Genomic DNA, 26203 nt, shown 5'->3' with positions numbered 1-26203 from the left:
ACAAAGCTCTACGTTATAGCTGACCTCTGACCTTTCCCTGCGCCCGGGTCACTGACCCCGCTCCATGTCGCTGGGCGGTGGCATGGCGGTGGAAACCGGTTCTAGCCTCTACACATGCCACCATTCTAACCCTCCCCTCCCCACGCTACTACGCGGCGTGGAGTACGCTCGTGCGTAACTGGGCGGAGCAAGGGGTCACGCGATACAGGGGCGGAACTGGTTGCCCTCCCGCTCGCCGAGCGACCAACGACTAATACCCTGGAGAGCCGTACAGTCACTCTCCCGCCGACCAATCAGAGACAGATCCTGAGTGACGTCACCCCTGATGCTCGATAGGGGTACTCCATTCCTTTACAACGTAAAAATGACTAACTTCATTTGAAGATTGTTGGTGACACTCTACACATATCGCTCAACCATTGATGTCATTGGAAAGTCCAACTAATTTTCTAGCGATAAAAAAGAGCAGCAATATGCTAAGAAATGGCCGGTTTTGAAGATATAGACGATTTAAAAACCCTCTGCAGTTGAAGGAAAGCAACGTAAAAACGCATTGAGCTTATATTTTTACTATGAATAAATCATTTTTCAGTAAGTTTTTAGATATGGTATCGATTTATTCAACAACTTTATTACAATATTTTTATTACTTGGAACTTTATTTCAAAATAATATTTTCAAAAATGGCAACTGTTAGCAAGTAGCTTTGAAGCGATTGTGGCGCGCCGCGCCATTATTGTCCTGAGGCCCCCATATGATGTCATCAAAAGTGGAGTGACATGGGCCTGGTACGACGTAGTCATCACGGTATATAGAGAACTAGGTAAAACCGGTTTGCCGCCACAGCACTAAGGTATTTTGACCACTTTCTTCAGCTGGCCATTAAGAGCCAAAAACGAAAAATAGGCGACATATTTAGGTCATATTAATTATGCATTTATTAATTTGAAGTGCATTAGCAGAGGGGAGCCGACAAGAAAATCTGTAAGTTAATAAAGGAAATAAAATCAAGCCATTCGCACCATTTTTCCAAAGCAATTATTTCAAGTAATAGCCGTTTGTTACACATATCTCTTCTTTTGTGTTTTCCAAATATTAAAACCAATAATAAATCCATAAAAATATCTACAAATAATTATTTCTAGAATTTCGATTATATCCATGGATCGTGACCCTTGATGAGTGGAGAAGAGGCAATGTTTCAAAACAAATATTGGGTGAATTATCATGTATTGGTCAATAAATATTCAGGCTCAGAAAAGATTTTCCTATAACATGAGCTACAATTTATCACGGTATATGCCCTGAATTCTAACATATTCCAATAAAGGCCTGGCTACACTATGCGTTTTCTGCGTGCGTTTTTGCAGGTTTGCGTGTTTTGCGTAATATCGTTCTAGGAAAAAAGTTATAAACAATATAATTTTTACTTTGGTTATATACAAAAGCTAATATAACTCTTATGTAACTAAAATTTAAGGTGAAAAACGTCACAAAAACGTAATATCGTTCTTTTTCTAGAACGATATCACGCAAAACACGCAAACACGCAAAAAACGCACGAAGAAAACGCATAGTGTAGCCAGGCCTTAAGAGTAAATTAGAGCTGCAGGACTACACGGTTCCCGCAGCACACTTCACACAAAATATCTAAAAAACGAAAGAGAGTCGCGGTCTATTTAAAATGTCAAAAACGCAGAATTAATTTTCATATAAGCATGTGAATTCTTTAGAAGAGATTCATACGGTAAGACACTGAATTTTGCTCCCAAATATGAAACTTTGCATTTGTCTGTCACTCAATTTTGAACAAAATCCACATTTTGTATAGATCTATACAAAAGATGGTCAAATTTCGCCAATTTTCAGGTCCAATTTCGACAATTTTAAACAAACCACCGCATGACTCGGAAATGAATAGAGCTTTAGTGCTGGGGAAAGCGTAGTTAATAATTCTTTTAACACCCGTTTCGCCGTTTCCATCCTCAGGACATTCAAATCCTTCTCCTCCATGCCACAACCCCTGATCCGGGCTGGACCTGGACGGGCAACTTTATTCCATGCGGGCGGCTCCCATTGGAGCGCACTACGGCTCCTAAGGAAGCACACTCGTAACCGGGTGCAGTGAGCACTGGGGGGGGGGGGGGGGCGGTCGGTCTGTCCTGTTGGACAGGCTCAGCCCCGGTGACTCACCAAGGTGCCCGCCCAGACCAATGTCTCCCTCATTTCCTATCATCCTTCCGGCGCTGAAATGGTCTCGTCAGACCAAAGGGGCCTGGGCCCTACCCAACAAAACAAACAAAGCTCTTTTAACGCTCTTTCTGTAAATTGTGCTCATATTTGACCTAGGCCTGTTAATTCTACACCTTTTATGTCGGAACATTTTTATGTTTGTACAGCTCTGTAGGCTTGCCACCTCTTCCTGCGAAACCTTTTTTGAGTCGAAAATGGCAGAACATGACGTCATTCTGACGTCATTTGCGGCCAACCTATCATAGCCTCTCGAAAAATTTCGTCATAATGTGTAAAACAGATGCCCGGAGAGGTCCTGACTCCTGAAAGTTTAGTGGCGATATCTGCAGTAATTTAGGAGATAGCTACGGAAGAGGACAGGGGGCCGTTTCGCCCCCTCCCCCCTACGGGGCGCGGGTTAACGCCCTTTCAACTCAGGCTACAAGGGCCCTTTTGCCACTTAAGGGCCCTTTCAACCTAGTCAGTCAAGGGCCCTTTTGACTGCGGACCCCCCTGAGAGAAATCCTAGATACGTCACTGGACTTAACACCGCTATTACTAGAAAAATGTTGAGTATCCATGACAGATTGGATAATGATGTAAATGATAAACCAATTAGTACAAATCAAATATATTCAAAAACACATAACGCTTTCGGCTTCAAGAATCAACAGCCCTGGTCACTGTGTCAGAGGTAAAGGTTAAATGGGTACAAATATTCACCGTAACCGTCTAAAACTCTTCAAATTAAAAATCACGTGTTTCTTCTTTTAGTGGTCTACTGCCGATTTCGCTGCCATCGATGACCAAGTAATGAATCCGTTTCTACTATTGAATGTATCCCGCGTAATAATATAAACGGCTTTTAGGATCTTTCTCGTAGATTTCATTTCTTCATGTTCTTTTCTAATATTGCCGTAATCAATCTCCCAATCAGGTAAGTGGTTGCATTGTTCTATGTGGAGCACTATCACGTTTGAAGTACGATGAAATTTTACGTCGCTTTTATGCTCTTTCAAACGAACATCAACCCCCCTTCCCGTTTCTCCAACGTAAGTTCTTGGGCACCCCTTGCACGGTATTTCATTAACTACACTTTTAGCATCACTTTTCTTTGTGTTTTTACTAGTTCTTGAATTTTCTTTCCTGTCACAGTGGCTACTTGTATGTCTGACTTTTCGAGTGTCCTTGATATAATGTCGATGTTCTTCGAGTTTGGCACTGAAATCCACCTTCGTTTTTTGTTCGCTTTTCGTTTTCTAGTAGTGAGTATCCTCATCTTGAGGTTGGTTCGCATGTCGTTCGTGTCTTCTGTTTACTTCATTGCTTTGCTGTTCGTTTTTTTTTTCTTGCTCGTGTCTCCTGTTTTGCTCCTTTCTTCGATTTTTTATTTTTTCGCCTTTTCTTTTTGTCGATGATTGAATGATTTGTCAATGATCAATGATTTCATTGTGCAATGTATCAATGGTTGATTTCAAAACGATTGAACCATTATCTTATACGATTTTCTGTTTGTCCAGAATGAATGGTAGGTATAATAGAACATGTGCGCTAGTTACAGCACTAGCTGGCTGTGGCACTCACCGTGATGTCTGAGCAGCAGCGCCTCGGAGTGGCTAATTAGCTGGCAGCAGCTCTCCAGCTGGACGTCCACGGCGAACTGGCCGCACAGCGAGACGGCAAAGTCGACCAGCAGCGGCGCACCGCGATCACCCGCAGCCAGTACTGCCGACAGTCGCCCACCGTCACACACACACACAGTCGCCCACCGTCACAGACACACAGACTCACAGTCGCCCACCGTCACAGACACACAGACACACAGTCGCCGGCCGTCACAGACACACAGACACACAGTCGCCGGCCGTCACAGACACACAGACACACAGTCGCCGGCCGTCACAGACAACAGTCACCGGACGTCACACACACACCCCTACACACCTACACACTCTCACTCACTCTCTCTCTCTCTCTCTCTCTCTCTCTCTCTCTCTCTCTCTCTCTCTCTCTCTCTCTCTCTCTCTCTCTCTCTCTCTCTCACTCTCTCACTCTCTCACTCTCTCACTCTCTCACTCTCTCACTCTCTCACTCTCTCACTCTCTCACTCTCTCACTCTCTCACTCTCACTCTCTCACTCTCTCTCTCTCTCTCTCTCTCTCTCTCTCTCTCTCTCTCTCTCTCTCTCTCTCTCTCTCTCTCTCCCTCTCTCGACCGTCAACGGCCTTACATTTCGACCATTGTGTCGAGGCCACATGTAGTGTTCGCCTTTTGAGTTTTTGTTCGGACTTTTGAGAATATAGAGATAATATTTTGAGAATATTAATGTGAAATATTGCCACGAATGCGCTGCAAAGTGCGAATAGCACTGTAGCCGACATGGATCACAGTCCAGTCTAGCCGTAAAGGTATTCCATATCTTCATAACATAGTTACAATAAACATAGTTATAACATAGTTATAATGAGCCTCCCATTAGGCATACTATACGAAAGGGAGAAGGAAAATGAGGGAGGAAATTTCGAATAAGCATGAGAGTGGTTCAGATGTTCAGAGATTCTGAGGGCAAGGAAGAAGGATGCCGTGTTTTGAAGCTGCACTGGCAATTTTGTAGCCTGTCCGGATGAGATGAACAGCATGGCATCGCTCTGGCACGGTTCGTCGGAAAGTCAGATCATCCACAAAAGAAACGACATATACCATTCGAAAGCTGACTGTGGGCTGATTCCATAAATGTATTTTTTTATCGAAATCGTTCGATGGCCTTTTTCAAAAATTGCGTTTTTGTAAAAACGTAATAATTCTTTATTCAACCAGCTGTCCAGGACATTTTTGAAATCATATGCAAATTTTTCCGTTTTCCAGTGAAAGCTGAATGCCAAAGAAGCAGTATGCAGCAATAAAATATCTTCAAATATTAATATGCGCTTCTCACAGCCGGCAACAGGGCGCAATCACACAGCTGAGCGTCACGATGGATCAAAGTCACCCACACAGAAGCGTGAAATGACCCTTATCAACTCGCCGACCCGGCGCTAGGCCCGCCTGACCGGCCACGGAATACGTTCGAGTCTCGTCCTACTAAACAAGTGTCATATTTGTTTGTTTAACGATCCATATCGCTATCAAAGTTTTTCAGGATACCGGTGAAGAAAGTTCATTGTTCTGCTAGATTTACCTACCACATGCTTTAATTAACTTACATTTTCTTACACAGGTTTTGTTCCGTCCCGCTGCGCTCAATGCCCGCGCGGGGACAGTTAGCGGGGTTTCACTGTCAGAAGTTGTACCAGTGACAACTTTTCGGCCCTGCGACCGGTCGAAGGTTACCCCGCCCCGCCGGGCGCTACCCCCACTCCATCTCAGCCGAAGCCCATACAGCCTCTGACAGCTCAGCGCGGCCAACTCTTCTTGTATGGGCATAATGCCCAGCTGAGTTGAGCAAAGTAGACAAAAACAAATGCAAATTCATACATGGTGTGAAAATGACAGCAATGAATCTTCCTCTCAGGTATCCTGAACAACTTAAGCACCGACTTGAATTGTTAAACTAACAAAAATGACGTCTGTTTAGTAGGGCGGCAGCCGAACGTCTCTTCCGTGGCCCGTCAGACAGCTGAGAGCGACGGGTCTGCGCGTCATTAATGGTCATTTAACGCCTTTGTGCGGCTTACTTTGATCCGTCGTGACACGGAGTTGTGTGATTGCGCCTTGCTGCCGGCTGTGAGAGACACATCTTAATATTGGAAAATATTTCTTCGCAACATATTATTCTTTTGGCATTCAGCTTTCAATGGAAAACGAAAACAACATGACTATGATTTAAAGATTGTCCTGGACAGCTCGTTGAATAAAAAATTATTACGATTTTACAAAAACGCAATTTTTGAGGCAATCGAAAAAAGGCCATCGAACGATTTCTATATAAAATACTGTTTTGGAATCAGCTCACCGTCAGCTTTCGAACGGTATATTTCGTTTCTTTGGTGGATGAAATGACTTTCCGACGAGCCGTGCTGGTTCAATCGCCAACGTATCCCACCTGTAAAAATAAAATGAGTGGTAAGACGGCCAGCGCAGCGCGGCGCGTCCCTGACCCAGCCCAACGCGTCTGGGACGAGCGTGAGGCCAGAGGGATATACTGTACCGCTGAACCTAGGTGTGAGGCGGCGCAGTCTACCGCTCCAGTCAAACACTGGGCCGTCGGGGGGCGAACATCACTTAGTAGGCGAGTGTACATGCTTTCTTCCTTTGTGACCCACAACCCCTAATTTGGGGAGGACAAGCTGCCCCAACGGTTCCTGACCTCATGAAAAGTTGTGGGGCACCGCCCCCACGGCCCCAGAGCTGTGGGGGCAAGCTTCCCCCACTGCCCCCTCCCCCGGTTCCCGCGCCTATGTATGAATCTATGAAATTATGTTGGTAGATTTCCGATTTCGATTCCTCCAGCTGGGGGGGGGGGAGAGGGGGGGGGGCTCAAATACATTACGAGCCCCCCCCCCGCCAAAAAGTTGGAGGGGCTCAGCTCCCGCTAGCCCCCCCCCCCCCGGTTCCCGCACCACTGGATATCGTGTTTGTAACATAAAAAAATATGTTTAAAACCACTTTCAAAAAATCAGAGAAAGCCACCTTTGTAATATTTCTTTACAAATTCAGCATGTAGACTTAAACCAAAAATAGCGTATAGTATGACTTTTGGTATGAAAACGCCGCTGCTGCCAGGCATTGCCGAGTTCTACGGCGCCGCGGCTGACCGTCCTGAACATGCAGACACACCTATTGGATTCGTTTCCCGAGAACCTCGCATGCGGCATACACACACGTACGCATGGGTGTCGTTTTGTACAGGCTTGGTAGGGCCTGACTGGGCATTATCCTTATGGCGCTGCATGGCAAGAAGGCATCGGCCATTCCTAGCTTTCAAGCTATTCTTACTTCAAAGCCAGGTAAGAATGGCTTCGGTATAGGTACTCAAATCAACCATTAGATCCCTCCTAATAACTTTCGAAAATGACGTGCGCGCGCGCACACGCACAAGAGCGTCAATCGACTGGGGCAGTTGTGCCAGTGTGACAAGCAGCGGCGTCTGGCTGGCCGACGGCTAGGAGCGCGGCGGCCCACCCACCTGTGTGCTCGGCCAGCTGGTCGCCGAGGTCGCCGCGCGTGGCCAGCTGGTCGGAGATCATGGCCAGACACAGGCCCAGGTGGCGCCGCTCGCCGGCGGTGCGCAGCAGGTGCGCGAAGAGCGGCAGCCGCCGGTGGCGCGGCACGTCTGGCAGAGCGTCCACGAACACACGCAGCACGGCCGCCAGCGGCTCGGCGGCCGTCCCTACCAGCTCCGACGCCTGGCGGCACCGCCAAGCCCACACCGGCTGTCACGCACACGCACGGGCACGCGCGCATACGCACGCGCACACACACACACCACCACCACCCGTCCCCCCACACATACACATACCTACACAGTACACTCTGTCTTAAAAGTACCGCGCAAAGTGACGGTGGATCCATCAAGCCTGACCGAGGAAGGGCCTGCTATAATTCGAAAGTCACCGAACCAATTGACCTGGGGAATGGACGAGGATGTCAATTGCTTCTGTGACTCAAATTTAGCAGGCCTTTCCTCGGTCAAGCTTGATGGATCCACCGTCACTTTGCGCGGTACTTTTAAGACAGACTATACACACGCGTCCACTGGACGGTCTGTGACAGTCACGGTACACACGACCGACCGGCATCCCAGGGGGGGGGGGGGGGGTGGCACAGGCAGACGACACGCGGCGTGTCCAGCCGGGGGGCCGGGGGGGGGACCGGTACCCACCTGCACCAGAGCCGGCACCACGTTCTCCACCGTTCGCTGGATGACGTCGAAACTGTACTCTGTGTCCTGGCGCAGCATCGACGAGCCCATGAACGTGAACACGGCCATCGTGTTGTGCAGCACCGTCTCCTGCGGGCGACCCAGTGGCTGCTGAGCACCGCTGGTGCTGGGGGAGGCTGGCGCTGAGCACCGCTGGTGCTGGGGGAGGCTGGCGCTGAGGACGACAGCTGGTGCTGCGGGACGCTGGTGTTGAGCACAGCTCACGGTTCGTCGGAAAGTAATTCCATCCACAAAAGAAACAAAATATACCATTGAAAGCTGACGGTGAGCCGAGTTCAAGAATATAATTTCTATCCGAAATTGTTCCATGAACTTTTTCAAAAATGCGTTTTTTAACGTAATAATTCCTATTCAACGGGCTGCCTAGGACATTCTTGATATCATAGTGCTAGAAAACGTGCTCACGTCTTTGTAGGTAGTTCGCTTTAAGAAGCCGACCACACAACAGCTCACCCAAGTGTACCCGGTCAAGCCTGACGCGCCTGACAAGTCCTGAGAAATGACACTTGCAGTCCATACGTCGACCAAATTGATTATAAATATGTCACAGTAAAGGCCTGGCAACACAATGCGTTTTTTTTTTTTTGCTAGTTTGCGTGTTTTGCATAATATCGTTCTAGAAAAAGCTACAATTAATATAACTTTTCTTAGGTGTTGTTTTTTTACAATTAATATAACTTTTCTTAGGTGTTGTTTTTTTCATAATATAACTTTTATATTAGTGATATATACAGGGTGTCTCAAAAGTTCGTTGACACGTACCAGCTTTGCTTTTTCGTCAATAACTTTGAATCAACAAGGAACTCAACATCAATTTTTTTTATGAGGATTGGTAACACCCGTCCTGAAGCAGTGAAATTGTTTCACAGAATCGGGTCGGTTGTGAAATTTTCTGTTTCAGGAGCAATGGAAATGATTATGAAAGCTGAAAGCTCGGAGCTGAATCATGACAAATTATTGACAAGGATGTGTAACACATGATGATGATACAAAACATTAGTTTGACATTTTTGAAGGACGAAACCATACGAGAATAACGCCTCTCTCTCTCTCTCACTCAATCACTCAATCACTCAATCACTCAATCACTCAATCACTCAATCACTCAATCACTCAATCACTCAATCACTCACTCACTCACTCACTCACTCACTCACTCACTCACTCACTCACTCACTCACTCACTCACTCACTCACTCACTCACTCACTCACTCACTCACTCACTCACTCACTCACTCACTCACTCACTCACTCACTCACTCACTCACTCACTCACTCACTCACTCACTCACTCACTCACTCACTCACTCACTCACTCACTCACTCACTCACTCACTCACTCACTCACTCACTCACTCACTCACTCACTCACTCACTCACTCACTCACTCACTCACTCACTCACTCACTCACTCACTCACTCACTCACTCACTCACTCACTCACTCACTCACTCACTCACTCACTCACTCACTCACTCACTCACTCACTCACTCACTCACTCACTCACTCACTCACTCACTCACTCACTCACTCACTCACTCACTCACTCACTCACTCACTCACTCACTCACTCACTCACTCACTCACTCACTCACTCACTCACTCACTCACTCACTCACTCACTCACTCACTCACTCACTCACTCACTCACTCACTCACTCACTCACTCACTCACTCACTCACTCACTCACTCACTCACTCACTCACTCACTCACTCACTCACTCACTCACTCACTCACTCACTCACTCACTCACTCACTCACTCACTCACTCACTCACTCACTCACTCACTCACTCACTCACTCACTCACTCACTCACTCACTCACTCACTCACTCACTCACTCACTCACTCACTCACTCACTCACTCACTCACTCACTCACTCACTCACTCACTCACTCACTCACTCACTCACTCACTCACTCACTCACTCACTCACTCACTCACTCACTCACTCACTCACTCACTCACTCACTCACTCACTCACTCACTCACTCACTCACTCACTCACTCACTCACTCACTCACTCACTCACTCACTCACTCACTCACTCACTCACTCACTCACTCACTCACTCACTCACTCACTCACTCACTCACTCACTCACTCACTCACTCACTCACTCACTCACTCACTCACTCACTCACTCACTCACTCACTCACTCACTCACTCACTCACTCACTCACTCACTCACTCACTCACTCTCTCTCTCTCTCTCTCTCTCTCTCTCTCTCTCTCTCTCTCTCTCTCTCTCTCTCTCTCTCTCTCTCTCTCTCTCTCTCTCTCTCTCCATACTTTTTCACCGAAGGTTTTAGACATGTGCAATTGCATGGATCCGCGAAATTGGATCTGAGATCCGATCCCATGGATCCAGATCTGGGATCCACTCAGATCATAGATCCAACCCCTCAATTTTGTCAAGTGATCCACTCAGATCATAGATCTGACCCATCAGTTTTGTCGAGAGATCCACTCAGATCATAGATCCCACTCCCCAATTTTGTCGAGAGATCCACTGGGATCATAGTTCATACTCATCACAGTGCTCAAAATGCTTTCAGCTTTCCTGCACAAAAAGGTATGAATAGTGAATACCAAAGCATGGTTAGAAACAAACAAACAAAAAATATGATACAAAGGTCATAACTCATAATAGTAAGGAGCTTTCATTTACATTGCACAGAATATAAAATTCAGGAAGATTACGCATTACAATGCACATTACACATACGAATTGAGCAAATTTTGTGACATGAAGATTATTCACATGTCAATGCCAACAGGTAAGTTTGCAATAACAGATAGGTACTTAAATAATAAACAAACATTACCACATCACAATTCACATGAGAATCCACATGAAGCTTTCCAGCTAACCATTGAAAAACAATTAAGGACGGCATTGGTATTTGGCTAGGTAAGGGTAAACCAATCTATTGAAGCAAATGTTTGATGAAATATGAACAAAAGTACACAAAAAGATTCCATCAGACCTTGATATCTGAGGAAGAGGTCAATATCTTATGGCCTTGAATATCCGTAACTCTGATTATTCTGTCAATACATTTAGTGACGTCATTTCAATCCACCAATGAGTGTCGTTTCAACCAAGATTACTTCACTACGAGCTTTTTGCTTTTAGCATTTTAAGTGTATATTCTTTTAGGTGTAATTAAAATGTAAAAAATCGAACTGTTGATACAAAAATGTCATGTCAAAAATGAAATATCAAAAATGAAAGGCATCGTAGTAGCGTTGATTTTACTGACGTACTCAGTAAGCTCAAATGGTTTGACATGGCCCCATCATGGCCCTAAGCCGCGTCTTGATTTCAATTACTTTACCAAAGAATGACAATATCTTACGTCATAAGCCAAATTGACTGTAAATGAAAAATCTCCTGGAATAATTAAGGTATTGGTCGAATGGAGATTTTTCACTGGTTAAATGATAATGACGTTATACAAACTTGTTACAGGAAAATGTTAATTCAATATTGCAAGTTCATTCGTCTCTTCTGTTAAGTCTGTCATATCACATGGCACAATGCAAAATGTGGCAAAAGCCCAAAAGAAATCTGAAGAAGGTTGATTTGATACCTCTTTTGGACTTGAGAATTATATTAGGGAAGTATAAGAAGTTGGTTGATATTCTTAATGAATGGAAATTGAGTTGTATATATACTTATAGCTCATAGGAAGATTCTGGGTGCTGCGGCGTGCAATGTTGTTGGGTGTGCGACGTGTACGTACGGGGACGATGCGGGCGGCCTGGCCGAGAACAGTGAGCGCCAGCTGCTGAGTGTGGGGGCTCGGCGAGCGGCGCACACACTGCACCAGCGTGTCGACGCTGAAGGTGGCCGCCAGGCGGGCCGGCGGCCGGCCCTGCCGCAGCAGGTGCCCGCAGGCCTGCTGCACACAGCTGAGGCCCAGCTGTGTCAGGTACTCGGCGCCCGGCTGGTCGGCCACACAGAGCAGACGACGCAGCAGCGCCAGCAGCGCGCCCACCAGCAGCGCCTCGTCGCCGGGCCGGCGGCGCGCCGCCAGGGCCTCCAGCAGCAGGCGCCGCCGGCGCCAGACGCGGCCCGTCACGTCCGCCTCGTCGGCAGCCAGAGTCGGGTCGGCGGCCGGCGCACTCCTGTCGGCACACAGACACACACCCCTCAGCCGGCCCCGGGCCGACCGCTCTCAGCCGGACCGAGAGCGCACGGCAACGGCGCCATCCAGGATGGGGAAGAATGGGGCGGGCGGCGGTGTTCAAACACCCCATCCCCCAGCAGCGGGGCGCGAGTTAAAGCCACTTGAGGAGCACCTAACAGGTAATACTTTTCGGAAAAAAACGGCATCATCGGACTCAGAAAAGAATACCGCACCACATGAGCCATGAGCCCGCATACTTTTCCAAAATTGTTTTTTTTTAATAACTCTACTGCACAGTAAACACCTCAGCATCTTGATATTGTCATGGAAACCAAAGGCGCTAACAGCTGGAAGCTACACCCGCTTGGAGCGTGCCATAAAACAAGCTGGCACGTGCGCGTGCCGCGGCTGTAGCGATTCGCCGGCCAGGGCCCTATTCAAGTGTCTGCGGCCGCCGCGGCGCGGCTCCCACGGCCAAAAAGGTGAGGCTTAGCTGGTGGCCAATCAGCTGTGACACACAGACGGCCGTTCAGCCGGCGCCCGCCCGGCCACTCCGGGACCGGGCTCCAAGAGCTTTCACATCGGACCGAAGGAAAAGGCCGATCAGAGCCGTGTCCCCACGACCGAGCACACACTCCTCACATGCTGCCAGCTCCTGGGTACGAACCGGCCGAGGAGAAGGCTACCCTAGTTCAGCTGTGATCCAAAGCCCTCCCCAACTGCAGGGGTGGCGCGGCGGGTGCCACTGTGGCGCCGTCCGCTGAGAGCTGACCTGGCGCGGCTGGTGCGGCGGACCGTGTGGCTGGCGGCCGGCGGCGGCTGCACGCCCAGCTGCTCCACCCACAGCTCGGTCGGCAGCGGAGCGCGACGCAGTACCTGTGCCGGTCACAGACGCACACACTCATCACTGACACTGCACGCAGTCGGCAGCGGTGCACACTGCACACAACTGGCTGCAACAACATTTTGCTTGTTTGTTTTGTTGGGTTAGACCCTTTCGGTCTGACAAGACATTTCAGAGCCGGGAGGATGATAATATGTAGGGGGAGACATTGGTCTGGGCAGGCACCCTAGTGAGTCGCCGGGGCTGAGCCCGTCCAAATGGACAGGCCGACCAGCCTCAAGGTACTCACTGCACCCGGCTACGGGGTGCGCTCCCTCGGGAGCAGCGGTGCCGCTCCAAGGGAGCAGCCCGCATGAGATAAAGTTGCCTGTCCAGCCCGGAGGGGGGGGGGGGGGGGGGGTTGCGGCGTGGAGGAGGATTTGGCATCCTGAGGATGGATCTGAAGGACGGGTTGACTGCAACAACATTGAGACACCTCTTCAAAAACACTACAGTGTGTTAACAGTTAACACAATTGTAAAACAGAGCGGCGGGGGAGGCGGGGGGGGGGGGGGGACGGGCGGGGAGGTGCCGCCAGCTGCCGCTCGGAGCGGCGGGGGAGGCGGGGGAGGCGGGGGGAGGTGCCGTCAGCAGCCGCCCGGAGCGGCGCAGCACCTTTTGGAGCCGCGCAGCCTCCTCGGCGTGGCGCGCGTCTGTGCACAGGTCAAGCAGGAGCGCCAGCAGGCGCGCCTGCGTGGTGTCGTCCATGGCCGGCCACAGCGCCTTGGTCACCTGTGGGCAGACAGACCGCGCCGTCAGCGGCTCCAGCCCAGACCACCCATCCGACACTAAACAGCTGGGGAAGACCAGGCAACAGCCAAACAACATCTTACCGAATAAATGCCATCTAACGGCGCCCTCCAATGGGCGAAACCACCGCGCTGGAACGCTGGAAATTCCGGCCCATTTTTTGGGATGCTGAAATGTCGCCCCCCGGTAAAGGAAGTCTGCAATTGGGGGGGGGGGGCTTGAGGACTTCAAAACGAAGCAAAAGAAACGGCAATGCTCGGTCCACTAACTCAACGTGCCGTTCCTCACTTAAATGCCTAGGTGCCCTCTACAGTCTACATGTCGCCCCTCTCAGATGCCCTCCGCCGCTCCGCAGTCCGCACCGACTCCCACTCCAGTTTCTCGGAGCTCTCTATGTGCCGCCGCTCACAGAACCCCGCCGCCCTCAATGTGCCCCCCACCCTCCACATAATGCTCTATCGCCGTCTGTGCCGCCCTCAATGCGCCCCCTCCGCATAATGCTCTATCGCCGTCTGTGTCGCCCTCAATGCGCCCCCTCCGCATAATGCTCTATCGCCGTCTGTGTCGCCCTCAATGCGCCCCCTCCGCATAATGCTCTATCGCCGTCTGTGCCGCCCTTCCCAGATGACTTGACAATTTTAGGGCAGCTGTAACGGGGTTTTCCGTTGCGGGAGACGGCTCGCTGCACAGCGGTTGGCGCCGGTCTGCTATCAGCTCTCTCCGGAGGCGGGTCAGTAATCGGGTCACACATAGGGCATTGCGCCTTTCAGGGAAATTGGGAATAGATGGTTACGACCAGTGACCAGTCAGGTTATCGGGTATATGCAACCTTTAACGGATAATTAATTGGCTGGATGCTTATCAGGTATCGGGTCGCTAAATGAGCCACAAAATAAAATCATAAACGATGGAAAAAGTTAAGCTGCTTTAGTTACTCTAAAAAGCACTTTAATCACAAAAACATAACTAGCCTTCCTACCGAGCGAATTGAATCTCATCCATCCAATATCAGGTGTCATTTCTTCAAAATCAATATATCTGAGCAATCAATAGGTTAGGTTCAATCAATGATCAATTTCCCCCACGATCAATTTCAACCCTGGGTAATGCTGAGCTGAGTGGCAGCTCCCACTGTAGGCGGAGAAGTGACTGGCCGAAACGTTGTGAAACTAACATTTCAACTCAAGACAGGGACGAAAGTCCGACAACTCACATCAGTGATACTAATACCTTGCCTCAAGCATTCGGAAAAAAATGTTCCATTTACTTATAATAGGTCGCAAAATTGATCTTACCTTAGGTCACCGTTTTCGAAGTTTAGAGATACCGTAAACGGGGGTGACTTTGCCATGCTGGGTGACTGCCATGCTTCTCAAAAAATGTTTTAGGGTGATCTCCAGTGATATTTTACGAATAATGTAATAATTTTGTATGCACAAATGAAAGATAATTGATGGGCCTTCCAACATAACCAACACTGAGAGATAAATTACCACTAAATACCGAACTGGGCTCCATTTTATTGGAGTAATTGAAATGGTCAAATTTTAAGAGGTCCGAACTTTTTATTATCTAACCATGTTCTAGACCCACTGCGAAGCTGAAACTTGGTATGGTTGATCATGACAAGGCCGCGCCCTGGTGGGGGGGGGGGGGCTATTTTTTGCCCCCTCCAGACTTTTCAATATATCCCCAGAACCGTTGCTCCGATCGTCACCAAACTTTCAGTACCCTCTCGGACATCAATTTTACACATTGTGACCAAAAATTTTTCCAAAGGCTATGATAGGTTGGCCGGAAATAATGACGTCAGAGTGACGTCATGTTCTGCCGTTTTCGACCCAAAAAAGGGTTTCGCGGGAAGAGCTGTCAGGCCTATAGCTTTGCAAATACAGCAAAATGATTAGAACATAAAAGCAGTAGAATTTATCGGGCTACAAAACTGCTATCTCGGATTTTTGAAATTTTTGGATTTTGACCCCAAAAATTAAAAATAGATTTTATAAATATATATAAGCCGAAAAATCCAAAATCTTTTTGAATTTCGCAAAAACCGGAATATATGTGCTAGTCCTTACCGCCTTCTATCCACATACCAAATCTGAGATTGATACCTCTTTTTTTGGCGAAGCTATAGCGGAAAAACTGTTCAAAATTAATGACGTCAAATTTTCAAACTCAATTTTTAGCAATTCTAGACCCCGCAGCGCAAAACAAAGACCACCATTAGACTCCCCGTGACGAGCTGCATCGAATCAATACCCATTTTATGCAAAACTACCAACTTCAAAATTTGACCTTTTTTACCTGATCTTGACCTGACCTTCATCAGAAAGTGACCTAAGCCGTACCTGATAGTCTTATAACCAACACCATTGAGTTGGAAATGAAAAATTGGCCATAAAACATGCATCGCACAACCTTAGTATAGGTACCTAAAGTTGGGCTGATGTGACCTGACCTGTGACCCTTGGTGACCTGACCTTTGACCTGACCTGGTATTGTCAGTGACCTCTAATAGCAACATATGTACTAGGCTCATTGTGTTCGTCTTGTTGAGACGCATCGACTGATTGCGACATGACCTGTTCCGGTCAGGTCCTTGACCGGAGGTCAAATTTTCAAGTTGACCTTTCAAGGTCAAATTATAGTTCATTCGACGCGTCTCGGCAAGAGGAACACGATTCTGGCAATAGAAATGTCGTGTCTTTTTTAGTGAAAAGTTATTGTCGAAAAGCACTTTTCGTAAAAACAGCTATTTTTGGAGTTTTTGCCCTTTGGAGGCTAAACGTTGACCTGAGGTCAATTTTGATGATGACCTTGTCAAAAGAAAAGTTCACAAGCTATCGATTGAGTTTTCATACGTTTTTCTAGCTATCATAGTTCCTGAGATAAATGCATGTTTTCTGAAAAATATGATGACATTTGGCAAATTTTGACCTTTGATGACCTCCAGTAACCCCAATATTGCTCTAAGATGAAAAATGACCGAAATACTTTCAAACGTACGCATTAAGAGCTATCGACTGCTTTCTACCGCGTCTTTCTAGCCCTCTTAGTTTTTTAGTTAGAGGTGGGTGGTATGGTAACATATGCCCTCCCCCCCCCCCCCCCACTAGGGCGAAGTTGGCTGAGACCGCCACTGGGGCGCGGGTTAACTAGCAGCCTGAACCAATCACAGGGCAGATTGGTTAATAGCTACGTAAGTGGTCATCCCAATAACACGTCACTGTACACGCCACGTTGCAGGCCGAATACAGAACGGAATAGTAGGGGGTGCCGCACCTGTCGGAGAGCCGGCGCCTGCAGCAAGTCGGAGGCATCGGAGAGCGCGGCTGCCCACGGCGCCCAGACGGCCGCGTCGGCCAGTGCGCCGGCCGTGGCCGGCCTGACGAGGCCGAGCAGAGCGGCCGCCAGCTGAGCGCGAGCCGCCGCCGGCCGGGCGCCGCCAGCACACTCGGCCACCAGGCCCGATAGCACCGGCGCGCAGGCGCGAAGCGTGCTCTGAAAACAAGCGCAGCAGTGTCACCGGGGCACCCGATGCATGACGGTGCATCGGGTTGCATACGGCTCTGAAATGTCACATTAGACCTTACGAAAAAAAAAACAAGTTCCAACAATGTTGTCATGAATAGTAATGTGGCAATGAAGCTGAGAAACGGATATTTAGTGGACAGCAGTACACAGCGCAGACAAAAACACTCCCACACATCCACGTCGCACGCACCTATAGGTACCTACTAGTGGTGTCAATCGGTTACCAAAATTTCGGTATGCCGATACCGAACCAAAACCGATTCGGTATTCGGTATGATATACCAAAAGCATTTGGTATTTTGTCGGTATCATGAAAATCAACTACTGCCATAAAAGATTTGAAAGCATTTTTGATAAACCTTCTGAACTCAAAATTGATTTGCTAAATGACACTGGATGAAGAAAAAATGGCAATCATGACACATTTCTCCCAAATGCATGATGTCCTAACAAATGGGCAAACACATGAGCTGCAATATCAAATACATCAGACCACCAATGTTAAATGGCAACTTATCAGTTATCAGTGTTAGCAAATTCCAATACCATGAGGATAATTATCTTACAAAGAAAGCCAATGTGCAAGACATGAACATGAATTAATGTTTTACTCACTGTATGCTGGAAAACATACTTTAACTGCCTTTCTCAAAATTTCCAAAGCATTTATTAGCAACAAATTTGACTTTGTTTTGAGGAGTCTGTGATTGATCTTGACCTTGTCTTGCTCTCCATTTCACTGCAATGCAATTACATTATCCAAAACCCTGTTTAATACAGCACTAGATTCACCATTATCATCTAATATTGAAGGCAGCATTTGTCACTTCATCATCATCCCACAAATCTTCAACTTCGCTCAACTTCAAAAGCCTCTGTAGTGAGCGATCCTGTCATGATCCTGTGGATAATTTATTTTCTTCAATTAGTGTTCTCTTTCCTGCTCACCTCAACAGATACAGATCGCTAGCAATGTTATCATAAGCATTAATAAAATATAATTGGTTTTTGGCTTGATTCGCACACAGCAGTTTCAAAACTGAACACATCTAAAAACATTTCAATGTCGCAGCTGCGCCAAGTACCGATGTAGCTCAATAGCTAATTGAAAATAATTGAACAACTTTGTTTTTCTGGTACTTCATTTTTCAGCAAAAACGGCCTACAAGCTTTTTTGAATTAATTTTAAGATGTCAAAATTTATACAAGGAATTTTGATTTAAGTGGACTTAAGGAAAAGAAAAGAAAAACTTTATTTTATACAGCTTAATGCAAATGGCCGCCGCCTCTAAGGCCGCCATTATGGAAGAGATGACACGTGACGTGTGTCAATGCTTCCGTAAAATTATGGACATTTTACTTAGATTTCATCGCGATATCATTACAGTGGTGTCTGCTATCTATCAGTGTGCCTCGTAAGTAATCATTTATCAAGTTTTGTTGTGTTAAACATTTGTTTATGAAGAAAAATTGGCTGCGTCAGTATCGTCACCAATCACCATGCTACTAGGGTTGAACTGTAGGTATCATGGGCTTTGTTTACATTAATGGTGTAGCCCAAGGTGTAGCCCATCATTGTCAATGGGGTCACCACTTTTGGATCATGATAACACACTTAACCCTGTCTTGACCGGACTCGAAATGAATGACTGGAATTGAAAGAACGTTTGTTGGTTCAGGCATGGACAAGTTATTGTTCTAACACCTTATGCAGATGACTTGAATCCACATTCCAGTTAAATAACTGACCTGAATATTAATAGTTACAAAATACAGTTATGAATATTTTTTTGCAGTGCAAATAGTTAAGAGGTTGCCTGATTTGTTTTTGTTCCCTTATTTTAAAGTATTAGATACCTTTCAAGGCTAATCATATGTCTTGAGAAAGTTTGAAGCACATGTCTGATAATTCGCTGATTTCGGTATCTAGTCGGTATTTCCCCCCTATTTCTGAAAATCGGTTCGGTTTTGGTATACTCTCAGTGGGTTCGGTCGGTATCGGTTTGGTATTGGTTTCCAAAATTTCTGAAATTGACATCACTAGTACCTACACACTACACAGGCTACATTATATATGGCCTTGGGCTACACAGTTACAAATACAAAACTACCTACACGCACTCCACACACTCACAAGAACACTAGATTTACCATTTAATTATTACCGAATATCCATGTATTTAACACGTATAATTGGTTATTTTTCGTGTCTTTGTTTAATTTTGTATTGGGTGGTGCACACAAGTGATAAGAAGGAGTTTCGGATGCTTTGTTACGAGCACAGCAACATTCTCGGACTGCGTATAGGACTTGTTTATGACTTATGAGTGACTACGTTTCCATGGGCAAGGGATTCGTATCCGCCATCCGGATCAGTGGAGCCGCTATCGATCCGGACGACTGGCGCCGTTTCCATGGGCATAGCCGGTACTGATCAGGATCAGTAAAATACCGAAGAGCTCAGCCACTACTGATATGGCCTTGCTACTAATCGGCTTAGGAGAAAGGAGTATGGCGCAGTATGGCGCACTTGGCAAAATAAGAAGTCCAGACCAAGGCCCTAAAACATAAGGTTGGACGAAGTTTTCTACCCAAAATGTACTAGAACAGCGTACGAGTCAAAGCTATTTCCGTTGTTTCTTTACAAATATGTCGCAAACAAGCTTTTTCTGTAATAAATCATTATTTCGAAGTAAAGCAACCAGTTGCTATAAATTCGATAAGCAAACAGTAAACACTTATTTTTTATATAAAAGCCTAGCTTTTATAGTCTAACTCTAGTTGAATAATCAAGTAGCTACTAAATTTTCCAGATGTGACACATATTGCGCACTTCAGACAAATGCGTTGCTAAGGCGTTGCTAAGGACTCTTTCGCATGTTTTGCTGCGTGGTTTTTGTAATGTTATGAAGTGAGGGAAGTGTGAGATGGACAGGCTTTTTGATATTTTTTTCTGGTTTTCTAGGACCGTCGCAATTATTTAACTTGACATACTTTTCTTGCTTTTTTATCCGAGGCTTTTTCAATAATTGGTACCTAGATTCTATCGTGGAAATAAAAGGGCCAGCAGGCCACAGGGGTAAATGCAAGTCGACTGATAGTGAAATGAAAGGTAGAAGTGTCGGTTTCATTAGAAATTTAATCTGATGTGATGGAACATCAAGCAACAGGATCAGACGCAAGAACCACCATTCACCAATTAAGAACCCAGAACCAGCAAGCGCCATGCCATCAAGAGCAGCCATGGTAACGTTTGATTAGCTTTCAGAAAACCTTGGAACTAGACGCCAGACAGTGAGCTATCAAGAGATCTTACAAGACCAGTAGCTAGTTGAAAACGAGAGCCGCCAGGAAAATCAGTAGATTCTTCAATGACAACACACTTCAACATCTATCTAGCAATGATTTGCACCAGCGAGGTGCTACCATTGTGTTTTGTGTCTGTATCCCTAACTGCTCAAAAAATATTTGTCAATAAATAAACAAACAAATAATGCGTATTTTTATATACTGAAAGTAAGTCCTCCAAGTGGCAAGGGATGAATAATAGAAGGTACCTAATTAATTGCCATCTATATTCATCCAATTCATAAATCATAGGCAATTCAGGGCATCGATCGGCAGCGCCCTTACTGCATGGTACCCGCTATTGGCGATCGCGCAAAAAGTGTCTAAAACCCCATTGACTTAACATGGGGAAAATGCAATTGCACGTGGCACGCGCAATGATTTTTGTTGCGAGTAGCGACCGGTACCATCAGGTAGATCACCTGCAAAAGTCTATACCCTGAAATTTTTACGATCCTAAACGCAAAACTCTAGGCCCCAATCAAGATGTCTCGATTTGCGGCCAGACATGTAAAACATAGCCCGGAAAAGGACCGCTCCGCAGGGGCCCGGGAACGATTTTCAAGTTGGGGGGGGGGCGAGCCTAAAATGCCTGACATGATGCATATGAAACAGTGGAGTAGCTAGGGGTCTAAGGGGACACGTACCCCCCCCCCCCCCCCATCGGGATAAAAGGGACCCTCGGGTCCGAGGGCCCCTGCACTCTGCAGCGCCATTTGACCGCTGAGGGTTAACGATGGCCATATTTGTACTCAGAATGGCCCCATGGGGCTCGTTAGAGCACCTCTTGGGCCCTAAATAGCCACACTAAGATCTCCATAAGGGCCCCACGCCGGCTTCTGAGGGCCTCTTGCGGCTTTTGAGGGCACCTCGGTGGTCTCCAAAGGCCAATCACTGCCCTCTGAGGGATCTTACCGGCCTATGAGGGGCCAGTTCTAGGGGCATTTCCCGCCTGTGATGGTCCCACACTTATTTTTCTGAGGGCCCCATAACGGCAACTGTGGGACCCTCGTCGGCGCCTATGAGGGCCCACACCGGTGTCTCTGACTGGGGATTTCACACACCCCAACTCTGAGTGCCTACACCAGTGCCTATTAAAGCCCTATGTCGGCGGCTCTGAGGACCCAACCAACACCTGCGCATCTAAAGGCCACCCACTGGTGACTTTTGAGGGCCCACACCGGTGACTCTGAGGGCCCCACCGGCGTCTGACAGTACCATGCCGGTCTCTAAGGACCCCACAGGACTTCTTCTGCCGGCCTAAGGACCCCTTGCCGGTCACTGAGACCCCATGCCGGCTTGTAGAGAGTTCGCGTCAGCAGCTCTAAAGGCCCCACACCCGTCTGTAACGGCTCCACACCAGCGTCTATTAGAGTCCGCAGCAACGCCTGTAAGGACCCTCATCGGCGCCTCTGAGAGAATCACACTTGCACCTCTGAGCGCCCACACCGGCACCTGCATGGCGGCCCCACACCGGTGCCTCTAAAGGCCCCTTACCAGCGGCTCTGAGGGCCCTACGCCGGTGATTCTGAGGGTGCTACCGATAACCGAAGGCACCACACAAGCCCTTAGTGTCGCTGAGCTTTAATCCCATACCGGCCCTCCGAGGGCGCCACGTCAGTGCACTCATTGCCCCACACCCCTCCATCACACCCGGAGCGGGTAAACTGTGTTATATCTACCTATAGCAACGATTTTACCACCGTTGTACGTTATGTATTTCTCAAAGTTGACTCAAGCTGGTGCGATATAAAATCTTGCCTGCCAAACTTATGGCCAAGGTCAGGCCCAAATCAAAGCGGGATGACAATAGCAGATGTTGTCAGATCGATACTGTATCAACAGAAACCATTCAGATGGCAAGGAAAATGCCGTGTGTTGATGTTTAGATGTATAAAGGAAACAAGAGGGAAAGAAGTCCGGAAAAGGGAGGAAATATCTTTTCTCGCTGCCTCAATGTTGAGGGGGCGCCGCCCCCTCGGCTCCCAAGTTGGGGGGGGGGGCAAGCGCCCCCGCTGCCCCCCCCCCTGTTCCCGGGTCTATGCCGCTCCGGTTGTTTTTCAATAGAAAAACACAATTCTAACGAATAGTGTGTCTTTTCAAACAACCTGCGGTTACTGCAGATCGTCCATGGGTTTCTTGATGACTCCGACTCTGTTAGATATATGCATCTAGATTAATGAGGGCAATTAAAATGAAAATAAAAAAATTAAAAAGTCCAACATTAATCCCTATCGTAACGGCTCAGCTTCTTTCGAACCTAGATAAGAATCCGGATCACCGGTAAGGGATTACGAGTGTTTCCATGGGAAGCCTAAGCCCTCAAGAGGCACTGATCCGGATCAGTGATGCCCATGGAAACGGAGTCAGTGTTTGTATTCGTGAAAATAAATCATTAAGTGGAAAAAATGCATGTGCCACTGGGTGTTACTGTTTACAACTAGAGCTAATCTAAATGACCGTGTTCCATATCTGTATTCATATTACGGTATATGTATATTCCATATACCGTAACTATTAACTATACCGTATATACCGTATTCCATATTACGGTAATACGGTATACAGATGTTACATTACATTACATTGCAGATATTACTCAGCGAGCATCTATGTAGTTGACCTGAGCAAATGTATATTTGAGCTGATGTCCATTTTTTTGTAATTTAATTTTTCATATTTTTTTCTGTACCTCAAAATAAAGCTGCCGAAATACGAGAATAAATTAAGGCTAGGTAGGTTGGCGAGATCTGCCAGTATCGCCCCCCCCCAATAATTTTCAAAAATTGACAACGCTGCTGACTACTATGGACGTCAAACCCCTTGAGACCCCACTTTTTTGCGATAATTTTTAAATGAGTCAACTCTCGTTGACAATATTCTGGCAATGTGTGTTTCAGAACCTGCCGAAACTTTTATTACTAAGGTATTTTGACGCCAAACGATTATGAAAGGTACTTCTCATTCACTCGTAATGCTAAGGTCAATTCAGGCCCGGGCAGAGGCTTGCGCTCGGCCACACTCGAGCCCCGCCACCAGCGCCATCTGCTCTTAATGTCATCTACCAGCGCCCGCTACCGCTACCAGCTACCGCCCACCATCAAGCCTGAATGGAGCGCGAGACGCGAGTGACCGGTCGACGGGCAAGGAGCGCCGGAGGGGTAGGGCGGAGTTTAGCGCTGACGTCGTTACGTGGCCCCGCCCCACGAGGGCGTAGCCTCTACCCAAACAGCAGATTCGTTCCGTGAAATTTAACCCGGCGGCCGCTGGGCCTCCGCGCCACCCGCCGGCCGCTGGGGGGGGGGGCATATAGTTGCCCCCCCCCCTTTACTTCCGTGGCGATATCGTCGCAACGCGAAGAGATAGAGAAGCGAAACTTTGCACACATCTTCCTGAATACCTAGCCGAGGTTGTGTCCAAATTTGGCGTCGATCCCATTTGAAATGACGTCACAGTGACGTCATAAGTCAAATTATAGATTTGCGACTCTCAGTTTCCTCACGATACATCTGGGGCTGTATTCACGTCGATCATTTTCGTAAGAATTTTCTTAAGTTTGACCTACTATAAGTAATTTTTTTTTTAATCACGTGAATTCCGTCGGTAAAAACTTAAGAAGTGTCGACGTGAATACCAAATTATACTTACGAAAGAAAATCGACTTACGAAGTCGACGTGAATACGGCCCCAGGTATATGGGACCGAATATAAAGGGCCGATTATGGGTTAGGAACTAGATGGAAGTGTACTTAGATGTTTTAGGATGACAGCAGGTGCTGTCTAGTTCATTTACAGTTGAGTTTCATGCTCAGCGTCATCAGAAACGGTCCATATCGGAAAACGACAAAACTTAATGACGTCACTGTGACGTCATCTTTGATGCTACAACCACCAAACTTTCTTCAAACATTGCCTAGGTATTCATTTGAAGCTATGCCAAGTTTCACGTTCGTAGCTCATCAGGTTTCGGAGATATTCCACAAAACGTAAAGGGGGGGGGGGCAACTTTATGCCCCCCAGCGGCTCGTGGGTTAACATTACGAGTGAATGAGAAGTACCTTTCATAATCGTTTGGCGTCAAAATACCTTAGTAATAAAAGTTTCGGCAGGTTCTGAAACACACATTGCCAGAATATTGTCAACGAGAATTGACGCATTTAAAAATTATCGCAAAAAAGTGGGGTCTCAAGGGGTTTGACGTCCATAGTAGAGCCGTGACTGGTCACCAAAAGCACATAGTCTCCAAGATCGATAGCGAAGGGATATATTGTTAAGCAGACATGTGCTTGGATCCGAGAGCTGGATCTATGATCTCAGTGGATCTCTCGACAAAATAGAGGGGTTGGATCTATGATCCGGGTGGATCTCTCGACAAAATTCAGGGGTTGGATCTATGATCCGAATGGATCTCTCGACAAAATTTAGGGGTCGGATCTATGATCTCTGTGGATCCAGCGGGCAAAAATTTGTGGAGGACCTATGATCTGTATGGATCTCACGACAACATGTAGCCAATGAAACCCTTATCCTACATAATTGTACACCTTACAGTGCAGTACAATTGAGAATTATCACTTGTGGACATGGTTATTGGTTAAGACCACTTGTAATCATTAGGTATCATCATTAAATTTGAATTTAAATAAACAACATTTGTACTACATTTAAAATAAACCAAGAACATGCATATTGCTACTTTTTGTGACCAATTGTAACTTTTTCATGACAGCACTGATGACAATCTCATCAACAAGCTACAGCCACTTTAATTCAATGAACAAGCAGTACAGACAGATGCAGTGGCAGCAGGGCACTGCAGATTTTCATTTTGGTCCCATTCTTTCCATGCAACGCCAGTAGGGCTAATGTGAAAATGCCAAAATCTATGGGGGGCACTGTACCCTGGTGCCACCCCCCCCCCCCCCTGTTCTGCTGCCTATGGACAGATGTTAGGGAATCAAACCTGGAAGCCAAATAGGTCAGTTTTGTTAAAAATAATCCAGCAATCCACTTCTGCCAGGTATGAAATCCCAATCCAGAATGTTTGTATGAGCTATTAGTATGTGCAACACAATTTCGATTTAGTAAGAATAGCAACCAACCTCTAATACTTTCCTAATAAAATTACAAGTTCAAAAATGGCATCAACTTCTTCAGATTACCTACTTTTGGCATCGTGCCACGTGTGGTGCCATGCTGTGCTTTTGTTATGAGAGAGCCTCCCAAAAAAAGACAAACGAAATTCACAGCTCACGTTTTGGTAATATGGTTTTATTACGTCATTATCGTTTGACCAATGAAAAATCTTAATTTGACCAAAACCGTACGAATGATTCCAAAAGATTCCCCGTAATAGGCCCTTTAAACTAATGACGTAAGTTATTGTTATTCTTTTGAAAAATGAAGAAAACAAAGATGCAAGGCGCACAC

The 26203-nt window shown here is 46.9% G+C and overlaps 1 protein-coding gene across 1 annotated transcript in view; it reads right to left on the bottom strand.

Annotated features, from left to right (window-relative positions):
• Positions 1–26203, bottom strand: part of LOC122393207 (HEAT repeat-containing protein 1-like) — a 158624-nt gene that overhangs the window by 71879 nt on the left and 60542 nt on the right. The window contains exons 8-14 of the mRNA XM_043389035.1: positions 17174–17392; positions 13754–13870; positions 13028–13131; positions 11869–12253; positions 8054–8182; positions 7358–7577; positions 3817–3957 (exon numbers count right to left, since the gene is read on the bottom strand). Coding sequence (XP_043244970.1) covers positions 3817–3957; positions 7358–7577; positions 8054–8182; positions 11869–12253; positions 13028–13131; positions 13754–13870; positions 17174–17392 — 1315 coding nt within the window. The remainder of the gene's footprint in view (positions 1–3816; positions 3958–7357; positions 7578–8053; positions 8183–11868; positions 12254–13027; positions 13132–13753; positions 13871–17173; positions 17393–26203) is intronic.

Source organism: Amphibalanus amphitrite, unplaced genomic scaffold, assembly GCF_019059575.1.
Source record: "Amphibalanus amphitrite isolate SeventyFive unplaced genomic scaffold, NRLGWU_Aamphi_draft 000523F_arrow, whole genome shotgun sequence".
In the NCBI taxonomy this organism is placed as follows: Eukaryota; Metazoa; Arthropoda; class Thecostraca; order Balanomorpha; family Balanidae; genus Amphibalanus; species Amphibalanus amphitrite.
Note: the sequence above shows the minus strand (reverse complement) of the source record. Positions and strands in the feature narration are given on the sequence as shown.